Source organism: Camellia sinensis, chromosome 11, assembly GCF_055761805.1.
Source record: "Camellia sinensis isolate YWXY chromosome 11, ASM5576180v1, whole genome shotgun sequence".
In the NCBI taxonomy this organism is placed as follows: domain Eukaryota; kingdom Viridiplantae; phylum Streptophyta; class Magnoliopsida; order Ericales; family Theaceae; genus Camellia; species Camellia sinensis.
The window spans coordinates 71,437,727-71,450,068 of NC_138971.1; the positions used below are offsets into that span (position 1 = coordinate 71,437,727).

Consider the following 12,342-nt stretch of genomic DNA (forward strand, 5'->3'; position numbering starts at 1 on the left):
TCAATCACACTGCAAAAGCGGCTGTAACGGGTGGCGGTAACCACAAAAACCGTTACGTAACGGCGTTACGTAATGGTTGCGGCCGCTTTTCAAAACCTTGGGTTCAAGCTAATGGGAGAGACTCTAATGTGGTTAGCGGGGGCAATAATCGATTTTGTTAGAAATCTATTTCTCACATCCTTTTGCATATGTCTAGATTTCTTTCGTTGAAGGTGGGTAATGGTGAGAGTGTTTGGTTTTGGGAGGATGTTTGGGTGGGTGATTCTTCTTTTGATGTGTCATTTCCGCATTTATACAAGGTGGCTCGATCTCATTTTGCTTCCGTTGCTACCTTGGCATTGTCTTGTGTGGCACCAATCTCTTGGGATTTAAATTTCTCTAGGAGTCTTAATGATAGGGAAAATCTGGAGTGGGTGTCTTTGTTGTCTTTACTAGAGGGGGTCTCTTTGTCTACAAATAAGGATGATAAGTGGGTTTGGTTCATTCATTTTTCATGCGTTTTTTCAAGTAAATCTTTCTTTGACAAAATCATTGATATTTGTTTCCATTTCATGAAAGAATTTGGAAAGCTTTTGTGCTTCATAAAGTGAACATCTTTATATGGACCTTGGTTCATGGAAGCATTCTGACTAACGATGTTTATCAAGCATGGAGGCCTAATCTCTATCTTAGTCCTCAATATTGCATTTTGTGTAGGAGGAATGGGGAATCCTTGAATCATCTTTTCTTACATTGCTCAATAGCTCTGAATCTTTGGTAATGTTTGTTCTCAATTGACCGGCATACATTGGGTGACCCTGGTGGAGTGCACTCAAATGCTTGTAAATTGTAATTGAATTTTGAGGATTTGGATTCATGAAGAGAGAAGTGTTATGGAGATATGTTTGCTTTTGCAACTTTTTTGGGAAATATGGTTGGAAAGGAATGCAAGGATTTTTGAGGACTTCGGCAAAAAAGTGTCATTGCGTCATTTTGGGCTTCTATCACCCCTTCATTCACAGGGGTTCCACTTTTCTTTTCTTTTTCTTTTTTTTTTATATTTATTTTCTAGAGATTGGAAAGTGGTTTGCAATGTATAAATGTTTTTTTAGTTTTGTTTCTTTTGGCATGTTGTGGTTGTCTTTGTTAAAACTGTTAAAACCTACCATTACCTACTCCACCTACTACACCTACCACCACCTACTACCACCTACTACACACCTACCACTACCACCTACTCCACTACATCTCCTATATAAGGAGCCCCTTACCATTTGTAATAGATAACATACAACAATCAATAATACATCAATTTTAACATGGTATCAGAGCAGGTTTAGAACCTAATATTTTCGCTTCACCGGCGGGCGGCAACCTCACCTTAGCCGTCCGCCGGACCTCAACCTAGTCCGCTAGAATTTTCTACACATACCTTGAAATTTCTTCGAGTCCACCACCTTCACGCCCAACTCCTTCGAGTCGCTGTCCTTGACTCACCCCGTCCGCCAGACCTCAACCTAGTCCGCTAGAATTTTCTACACATACCTTGAAGTTTCTTCGAGTCCACCACCTTCACGCCCAACTCCTTCGAGTCGCTGTCCTTGACTCACCCAGTCCAACTCCTTCGAGTCGCTGTTCTTTCCTCTCTCAAAAATTCCCCAAATCAATCGACTTTCCCAAGAAACAAACAAACCCTCCGTTTCCAAACCCCTCTCTCTGTACACTCTCTTCTCTCCCCTGCATCTGACCCACCACCACTGGCCATCCAAACCTTCTGGCAGTGGCTCTCCAGCGAAGGAATCATCTCTTCCAAGTGTCCGGTGAAGCCCGGAATTGTACCTGAAGGTCTGGGACTGGTTGCTCAGAGAAACATAGCTCGAAATGAGGTCGTTTTGGAAGTACCCAAGAAGTTCTGGATCAACCCAGATACAGTCTCGGGTTGGTTTGAAGCCTTGGGTCTCTGTTGCTCTGTTTTTGATCAGAGAGAAGAAGTTAGGAGATGACTCCCAGTGGCGATATTACATTGATATTCTTCCAGAGTACATTGATTCTACTATATATTGGTCTGAAGAGGAGCTCTCTGAGATTCAAGGGACCCAACTTTTGAGCACGACAATGGGGGTGAAAGAATATGTGCAGAGTGAATTTGAAAACAAGAGGAAGTTTACTTTTTGTCTGTGGGTGTTTGGGATACTCAAATCAAGAGCATTTTCTCTCTCTCACTTTACTTTTTCCACCACCCACAAAACATTATCATCACCAACACCAACACCAACCCCACTCAACTTTCTTTTCTTTTAATATATATATATGTTTATTATAATATATTACCTCAAGCTCCCACCATGTCCACTTTTGCACACTCAATCTTCACCTTTTGCACCTCACCCACGTTGCTCCACTTTCTTTCTTTTATTTTATTTTTTTATTTATTTATTTTATTTATTTATTTATTTTTTCATTAAAAAAAAAAAAAAAACAAACAAACAAACCATTGCAGGTTTTCACAAAACCGTGGGCCAAGAACCCAAGTGAACCAATCTCCTTTTTCCCTCACTCTCTCGTTTTGATTTCACATATATTCTTATTATTTCTTTCTTTTTTTATTTCTTTTTCACTTTATTTTTCATCTTTTTTTCCATTATTATTTCTGTGCAAAAAAAAAAAAAAAAAAAAAAAGGAAGCAGACGAACTGCACACCAAACCATATTTTATTCATCTCAGGGATCAACCCCAATCACAATTTTACACAAAAAAAAAAAAAAAAAAAACAACAACAACAAATCAAAACACAACACCAAAAGATTTGTTTTCTTTTCTGCAGACGGCCACCCACCGACCTCACTTCTTCGCCTATTCCGCCGGTCTTTTCTTCTTGCCTCCGTCCTGGGCGGCCCTTGACGGTGTTGCCTCCGTGTTTCCCACTCCACTGGGCACGATCACTCCACCCTGCTCCTCCACTACAGCATATGGCGGACCTCCAAATCGGAACATAACGGTGGCCTTCCGCTTCAGCTCCTTATTTTCCGCCTTTAGCACACTTATCTCTGCTCGCGCATCCTTATACATGCGTTGGAGCAGAGCCAGCTAGGAGTTTAACTGCTGCACCTCATTTGTCCTACTCTGCAGCCGGTGCGACAAGTTTGTGACCGCAGACATGGTTTCCACACATGACTTTAATGTATACTGATTGGCTTCAATATCCGTTTGCACTGCCATTTTTTGCTCCACAAACCGCATCGGAAAGTTCAACGGAGCAAAACCAGAGGTGTTTGGTTGAGGTTCACTGGCCACCGCACCAGTTATCTCTCTTGTTGACTCGTTAAGGTCGGGAAAGAGAGTGAGCAGACCACGGGAAGACGAAGCCATTTTCTGGGCAACAGAGTGTTACAGAGTATCTCTCTCAGAAAAGGAAGAGTTTTTCAGAGGATTTTAGCAGGTTTTTTTTGTTTCAGCCTCAGCCTCAGCCTCCGTCTTGGTTAAATAGCCGAGGCAGACACCCGCATCATGCGCCTCTCAGCGCTCGCCGACAACATGGGCGCCCCTTTTGATGGCACGTCTTTTGATGGCACGCCTTTTTATGGATTGGGCACGCCTTTTGATGGCACGCCTTTTGAAAGATTGGGCACACCTTTTGAGGGTGCGACTTTTACAACGGTCCGACATAACCCTGTAAACTGTCCCGACATTGATTCCGGTTAGCTCCTTCATGGGTCCGACAAGACTCTGTAAACTGTCCCGACATTGATTCCGGTTAGCTTCTTCATGGGTCCGACAAGACTCTGTAAACTGTCCTGACATTGATTCCGGTTAGTTTCTACAAGGGTCCAGCAAGACTCCGTAAACTGTCACAACAACTGTCACAACATTATCTGCTACAACGGTCTGCCACAACCATCCAGTGTCCTCTACAACGTTATGACACAACCATCCAGTGTCCTCTACAACGTTATGACACAACCATCCAGTATCTTCACCAACGGTCTGACACGACCATACAGTGTCTCCTATCCTCTTTTATTTTATGTATTAGACTATTTTCTTGTTTTGTTACTCTCTCCAAACTCAAGTTGGTTAGTTCCTATCCCCCTTGAGTTTGCGGGGGGCTGTTAAAACTGTTAAAACCTACCATCACCTACTCCACCTACTACACCTACCACCACCTACTACCACCTACTACACACCTACCACTACCACCTACTCCACCTACTCCACTACATCTCCTATATAAGGAGCCCCTTACCATTTGTAATAGATAACATACAACAATCAATAATACATCAATTTTAACAGTCTTCACTAAAGAGGACTTCTTGTCCTCTTTTTGTTCCCTTCTACCTTTGATTAATAAAATCTATGTTTGTTGGTGATTTAAAAAAAAAAATGGATACACAATATTCATTGGAGACCATAAATTTTAAATAACCAAACCAAACTAAGCCTTTGTCCCAATTAAGTGGGGTCAGCTACATGACCTTTTTCGCTATTGGAGACTAGAAATTTTAAATATATTCCACAAATTACATAATGAACAAATACATATTTTTGTAAATACAACAACAGAATTAAATAATAAGTGCTCTACATATAATAGAATTACATGGAACATAAATTATATGAAGATTTCAAGGCTATACAATATGTAGAAGAAACAAATGTCCATATTTATTCATTCCCTTGTGTTGTTTTGGAAGACTCCCACTGACTTTGCTGTTGGTTCTGCATAAGGGTTAAGAAAGGCTTATTAAAATAGAACTTTCACGGGAGAGAAGCTGGACAGTTCTGGGTTAGAGAAATCTACAAGCATTCAATCACTTCAGGAAGAGGTGCCCAGACTCCAAAATTTCTCTCTATAAATTGGTAGGCAATTCCACTCCTTCCTCTGCTGACTATAAAGAGTCCGCCTTTTATTTCACCTTCACCCTTGAAATTCTGCTCCATTCCAGTTGCTTTTGCACGCTTGTAATTTGCAATAGCTCGAGGGTTGAACAAAAAACCAGATATGAACTTGTCCTTGAGAAGCTTCCCTCCACCAAGAGCTTTGAAAAATTCCATGTCTTTGTTGTAGATCACGGAACCACCCCAATATCGAGGCCAAAAGTCTTTTACCTGTAGCAGCATCAAGGTCAGATGTCTTCATGTTTGTTTGTTATTCATAAAAAACCATGATATGATTGAAAGAGGAACAAATTGAAGAAAGTTAGTAAGATACTTCAGCCTCTCTGTGTTCATGGATAACTGCAAATAATTGAACCCCAAGTGCATCAAATATGGGTTTTTTTGAATAGAGTTGGTGGGCCTCTGCTCTGCACATGATGCACCTGTTTTCCATTTACAATTTTACAAATACATAACACAATTAAAAATTATACAGATTCAGTTCTCCTAGAAAGGAGGCAAAAAAGAAGAAGAAAAAAACTACGTCAGTGGGATGTTAGGCATCTCTTTTAAGAGCACCATTTCTCTCTAAAATGCAAGCTGAGACAGTTCTTCATTGTCTGAACATTTCAGTTTCACTTGTTTGATTTACAAAACTGAAAGAATAAAATTCTGCCAAACTTATTTCCATAAAAAGTGATTCCAAAGAAACTACACCTTATGTAAGTTTCAAATACTCCAATATTGAAAATATTCAATTTGTTTATTTGTTTTTATTGCTAGCCATTAAAGAGTTCCGTTATTGTGATTTCTGAAATTGCAAGAGCTTTATTTTGGATTTTCTAAAGATTGACATCTAGCGATGTGTCTGCTTTAATAATCTCACATGAACATGGTGGTCCAAGGATGAAATGCAAGACTTTCAATTTCATAAAAGTCCATCTAATGAGATAATGCTGTGCCAATATGCAGAACATATAGAAAAGTTACCCTGGACGACTGATACAGACGAGTACAGCTGGTTTATCACGCCATAGTTCCGAAGCCTTCATCGGGGGTGTCTTTGTTTTCACCAAACATTCCGTCCCAATCTTATATTCCGGAGTTTCTGCATTGAGATGTTTTCAATAGCAGAATATGGAGCAACATTGTCAACTATTGGGGGAGGCTGTACACAACCACATGCTCTGGGCTCGGCAGGAGCAGCAGCCACAATCCCCTTGAAGATATGTCCATCTTTGATCTTCAAATCAACCATTGATCTCTCTGCTGACACATCATAGTTGGTACTGCTTCCTGCAGGTGATCTCGTCATACTCTGCATTTTTATGGAGTTGACTGAAATAAACTCACTCTTGTAAATGCTATTACTTGTAGGAAGTGTGGTGGTTCTTCTTCTTGAAGGGAGAGCACATGATGGCGGCAAAGGGGCTGCTGCACATGCAATGGTTCTGTCCGTGAAGCGGGCGATGTGACCTCTTTTTATACCAAATTGAGTGGAAAGATTTCCGGTGCTCAAGCCAAGAAGCTCGGGAAGACATTTTCCAGGGGCCTCTAGTCTGCCTCCATATTGCATCAGAGCACGATCATGCAGGTATGACCTGATTTCCAGTGAATCCTGTAGTATATACCATGTAAAGCCTTTAGAGGTCACAGATGAATAAGATTGGTTGTTCTTGAAAACATCAAATTTTGGAGAAAACTTTAGAAAATTTTCCTGAGATTAAAGTATATTAGTGAATAGCTTCATCAAAGAGATGGTCATTAAAAACATCAAGAACATGTATTGGCTCTGGAAATTTCAAGATTGGATTGATAGTAAAATAACCTTTTGTTGTTGAGTCATGTTTACTCCATCCATATCCTGTGAATTCATAATCTTAAACGTCGGTACATCATCCCAACCTTCTTCTATTAGCTTTGGAAGAAGTTCCTTCAGTGATCCATTCCCAACAAAATCCTCCATTGAAAAAGAAGCCATCCTCTTGTGAAGCTGAGAATGGTCCAAATAGTTGAACCTTTATTGCTGAAATGAGTTCTGAATATATATCTAACTACATCGGATAAGTCCAATTAATGCTGCTATTTGTATGAAATCATTACTGAAATAAAATATTGAAGCTTGCAAGTTGCAGCTAATTTCAATGATGTCAATGGCTTATGAATTTTGTTCAATCCTCTCATGAATTGAATAAATTGGAGATTTTTTTTTTTTAATTTTTTTTTTAAGTGATCACAATAATTTATTCCATTTCTTAGTTTAAATCCCGTGTTTTATCTGATAGGATATTGTCTTCTAAAAGCATATCTTGACCTTCACTTGATGACAAGTATTTCAATTATAAATGACTTCCTAATTACAGAAGAGGACAAACAAATTACGAAAGAGAAGAGTGCTGGCAGAATAGTTGGGTCAACTGTGTCATACATCCAGATTTATGTTTGATGAATCTATCCATGATATAAATTTTTGCTTTCAAATGCTACCTAAAGCAAACTATACTTACTTTAATTTATTAAACAAACTCTTATTACTTTAATTTCAGTTGTTTTAAACTAGATCAGAACTGTTTTGCTAATATTAACAAAACCAAAACATTGATGGGTCCTTTTCGTGGGGTCACATTGAATTGAACAAAACTAAATTAGAACAAGTGGAATAGAGGCCAAAATTAGAGCTAAAATCAGTAACTGGCCAGAGAAAAGGACGGTCAGAAGATTCTCAGATTAAAGCAATGTTAGGTATCATGAAAAACCTTTCATGAAAATAATCATGAAAGCTTTGTGATCCTTGGATTACACTTAGAATAAAGGACTACATACTAATTAAGGTAATGCAAGGATCATAAATCTTTCATGATCATTTTCATGAAAAAATTTTCATGATCCCTAACTTTTCTCGATTAAGAAATAAGTTTTGAGGCAGGGATAGCCAAACCGTTAGATTTTATAATGGATCCAAATGGCAGTGGCATATATGGAATTGATGTTGCTCTTTTAAATAATCAACTAGAGGTGTATTTGATTATTTCAAAAGCCTGTCTTTTTCATCACAGATGACAACTTAAAATTATTGCAACATTTAAATAAGAAATCGTATGTTCTTGGCAGGTCATATTGAAAACCTGAGGCACTTACTATTTTTCGCTTCACCGGCGGGCGGCAACCTCGCCTTGGTCGCCCGCCGGACCTCAATCTATTTCGCCGGACCTCTACACATACGGCTGCCACATTTACCAGTGAGTAGCCCGCAGCTTTCTTTCCCTCTCCTCATGGACCGCCTCTCTCTCTCTCTCTCTCTAAAACTTGTTCACACCGAGAGGAAAGAAGAACCAGGCGAGGGTTTCTCTCTGCTGAATCAAGGGCTTGTTCCTCTAAATTTAGAGGTTGTTATTGCATTGTCCGAACACGCCATGGCAGAGAATCTCCAGCCGGAGCCGCCGCCAGATCTCGCCGCTCCGGACGGTCGCCGGAGTGAGTTGACTCGGACCAACTTGGAGTCTTCCTCTGTAACCGTCGATCATTCCAAGGATTTCATTCACCGGAATACAAATGTGGCACCGTGCACGGCATGGACGGATGAGAAGCACAATTCATATCTTGATGCTTTGGAAGCATCATTCATTAAGCAGTTACACCAATCCCTGGGTTTGCCATTCTGGCATTCAGAACAGATCACAATTGATTCTAATCCATCCCAACAACTGCCTGTCAATGCTGGTTATTCTTCTGACCAGTTCACATTTCTACGTGATGGCCCTTGGAAGAAGATCAAATTTGAGAGGAACCAGCCTTTACTACATGGCAGACCTATGCACATGGGCATTTTATCTCTCTCTCTCTCTCCAGCCACTTTCTTTTATTTTAATACATGCTTATTATACTATATTAACTACAGCACCCACAGACTCCACCCACCAAAGCCATCATGCTGTTCAATGCGCCATATTATTCTTATTATTATTATTATTTTTTTTTTATTAAAAAAAAAAAAAAAAAAAAAAACAAAACAAAACAGAAAAAATAAACTGAAAAAAAAACAAAACAAAACAGAAAAAAAAAACAAAAAAAAAAAACAAAAAACACACCGACGGGAATTGCCTCTTCCCCATTACTACATTTTTCTTATTATTATTCTTTCCAAACAACAACAACAACACAAAAAAAAAAAAAAAAAAAAAAAAAAAAAAAAAAAACACAAACCAATTTCCAACTTTGCACAACAGCCCATCTTTTATTCACGCCGGGGATCCACCCCGATCACCATTTTACACAAAACATAAAAAAAAAAAAAAAAAAAAAAACAACCAACAAACAAACCACCCACATCCACAGGTGGGATTTTTCTTCTCTACTCTGCCGCCGGTCTCTTCTTCTTGCCTCCGTCCTGGGCGGCCCTTGCCGGTGTTGCCTCCGTGTTTCCCACTCCACTGGGCATGATCACTCCCCCATACTCCTCCACTGCAGCATATGGAGGACCTCCAAATCGGAACATCACGGTGGCCTTCCGCTTCAGCTCCTTGTTTTCTGCCCTTAGCACGCTTATCTCTGCTCGCGCATCCTTATACATGCGTTGGAGCAGAGCCAGCTGGGAGTTTAAATGCTGCACCTCATTTGTCCTACTCTGCAGCCGGTTCGACAAGTTTGTGACCGCCGTCATGCTTTCCACACATGCCTTCAGAGTATACTGATTGGCCTCCACATCCGACTGCACTGCCATTCTTTGCTCCACCGACCGCATCGGAAAGTTCAACGGAGCAAACTCCGGGGCGCTTGGTTGAGTTTCCAGTGCCACCGCACCAGTTCTCTCTCTCGTTGACTCGTTGAGGTCGGGAAAGAGGGTGAGCAGCCCGCGGGAAGACGATGAAGCCATTTTCTAGGCAACAGAGTGTCACACAGTATATCTCTCAGAACTCTCTCTCAGAAAACAGAGTGTTACAAAATCTCTCTCAGAAATCTCTCTCAGACTATCGCTCGCAGGTTTTTTTTTGCCTCAGCCTCAGCCTCCGTCTTATAGCCGAGGCAGCCACGCGCATCGCGTGCCTCTTCCCACCAGCCGACAAATGGGCGCGCCTTTTGATAAATTGGGCACGCCTTTTGATGGCACGCCTTTTTAAAAAATTGAGCGCACCTTTTGAGGATGCGATTTTTTAAGGGTCCGACAAGACTCTGTAAACTGTCCCGACATTGATTCCGGTTAGCTCCTTTATGGGTCCGACAAGACTCTGTAAACTGTCCCGACATTGATTCCGGTTAGTTTCTACAAGGGTCCAGCAAGACTCTGTAAACTGTCACAACAACTGTCAGAACATTGTCTGCTACAACGGTCCGACATGACCCCATAAACTGTCTTCTACATCGGTCTGACACCACCATCCAGTGTCCTCTACACCGTTATGACACCACCATCCAGTGTCCTCTACCACGTTATGACACCACCATTCAGTATCTTCACCAACGGTCTGACACGACCATACAGTATCTCCTATCTTTTTTTATTTTTATGTATTTTCTTGTTTTGCTCCTCTCTCCAAACTCAAGTTGGTTAGTTTCTATCCTCCTTGAGTTTGCGGGGGGCTGTTAAAATATATTATCACCTACCACCTCCACTCAACTCACCTACCACACACACTCACCTACTTCTCAATCCTCTCCTATATAATGAGTACCTCACCATCTGTAATTTACACATCAATACATCAATCAATAATACATCAGTTTTTTTACAATGGTTTACCGCGTGGATATGTTTGCCGGAATGTTATCATTTGTAATATGTTGATGCTAGTAAGCATCTCTTGAAGCTTTGAAGATTTGTTAGGTGGACGAGGTCCATCCCTTGTTATATAAAGTTTTGACTTGTATTGTTTTGAAAGGACTTCGACTATTATTCATGCGAACCCCTTTATTATTTATACCATTCACTGAGTATCCAAGCTCACCCTTTCTATATATATGTAGGTGATGAGCAAGAAGGCGGTGATGCCTAGATGTGATTCTGGAGCCTATTTTGGATTTTTGATTAAGTCGGCTTGACTTGTATTTACGTCGGCAGTCTTGAAAATTATGCTTCTCGACTTGTAATATTTGTATTTCGTACACGTCGGCTTGAGAAGCCTTTTGATCAAGATGTGTGTTTTGTATGTATGTTATGTCGGCAACGAGATGTCGGCAATCGGGTAGACTATGTTCCTTGACCTGTAGTTCGTACATTTTGTTTGTGTCGGCTTGTGAAGTCCTTTGTTAAAATGTAAGATGTAATTTGTACTTTGCTTCATTTGTAATTAAGTTGTAACCCATATGAAGATGATTGCTATATCATTTGACTTATGCACAGCTCTTATGGACTAATCTGTTCTGTATGAATCGCTTCCGTACTTGTTAGCCCCATATATTTATACTCTGATTGTGTATGAATTTTGAAAGTTGGTCTTCGGTAATCCCGGATTACTGGCCATCACGGCACCAAACTACTAGGGGCGGTTTGGGGTCGTGACAAAGCAAGGTGATATTATTATTTTTTTATTATTATTATTATTATTTTTTTGTTTTTTGTTTTTTTTTTTTTGTGTGTGTGTGTGAATGATCTACGCGGATGGGTCTAAAATTCAATGGATCATATCATCAAAGTGGGGCCTATGGTGGGCCCATGAGTTCAAACTGAAAGGTTAAATTCTCTAAATAGGACTGGAATATCAAACAGAATTTTTTGTTCAAAAAGTAGTGAGTGGTAGTTCTTTGCAGTTATTGAAGTTAATTGATTATTTGATGATTGTTAGATGTGTAGTCATCAGCACTTCAGGTATACAGAATTAAACTACATAAAAATACCCAAAATACCTAATTGGGTGTGAGTCCCACACCCGTAAAATTTTTTGTGAAACCTACACCCGTATAAATATTTTGAATATTTTTTTCCATAATTTAATCTTGCGTACCTATTTTTGTCACTGAAGTAACAGCTCCCACCTTTAATTCTGGTCGCTGCCCTACGGTCACACTGTAGTGGGACATCACAATGCAATGGTTGGAGCCCTGCTCCCTAAGAAGCATGGACACATGATACGACACGGACACACGGACATGCAAATTTCTAAAAAATGTAAAATACGATACATTGGGGACGCGTGTAAAACATATAATTTTATACATTTATTATATGTCAATTTTTAAATATTTAATATGTGTTTTATGTCAAATATTTAATTTTATCAAATTTATCAACCTTAGGTATGTCCCAACATGTCCACAGCGTGTCCCAGGGTGTCCGTGTCTGACTGTACATGACCTCCGGAGAGGTATCCGTGCTTCATAGCTTGCTCCCATAACCATAGCTAGTATCCTTTAACTTATTTCGTGTTTGGTTCATTGAAATGAAGGTAGAATGGAATGATCATTTTATTAAAATATCCATTCTCACTTTAGTTGACTAAAAAAATGAAAAATACATTGCAAATAGAATCATTATTTACCACTTGATTCTCA

General features: G+C 39.9%; 2 protein-coding genes across 4 annotated transcripts in view; one reads left to right on the forward strand and one right to left on the reverse strand.

The window, feature by feature from the left end:
• The window catches only part of LOC114294485 (pentatricopeptide (PPR) repeat-containing protein), a 33,420-nt gene extending 22,235 nt beyond the window's left edge, over window positions 1–11,185 (forward strand). Inside the window, exons 2-6 of one of the 2 annotated variants that reach the window (XM_082894075.1) lie at window positions 4,708–4,839; window positions 5,048–5,104; window positions 5,830–6,159; window positions 6,235–6,451; window positions 10,819–11,185. The gene's annotated coding sequence lies outside the window, so the exon portion shown is untranslated. The remainder of the gene's footprint in view (window positions 1–4,707; window positions 4,840–5,047; window positions 5,105–5,829; window positions 6,160–6,234; window positions 6,452–10,818) is intronic. The other variant, XM_028238617.2, reaches the window with a different exon arrangement.
• Window positions 4,500–6,954, reverse strand: LOC114294486 (uncharacterized). 2 transcript variants are annotated; one of them, XM_082894076.1, is made up of 4 exons: window positions 6,686–6,954; window positions 6,229–6,475; window positions 5,848–6,153; window positions 4,500–5,088 (listed from the first exon to the last, which is right to left on the reverse strand). In XM_082894076.1, exons 1-3 carry the CDS (start codon window positions 6,836–6,838, stop codon window positions 5,927–5,929), a joined length of 627 nt encoding a protein of 208 aa, XP_082750202.1. In that variant the 5' UTR covers window positions 6,839–6,954; the 3' UTR covers window positions 4,500–5,088; window positions 5,848–5,926. The 2 variants fall into 2 exon arrangements, with proteins under 2 accessions (XP_082750202.1, XP_028094419.2); XM_028238618.2 differs by having other exon boundaries at window positions 5,848–6,475.
• Window positions 11,186–12,342: the final 1,157 nt, after the last annotated feature.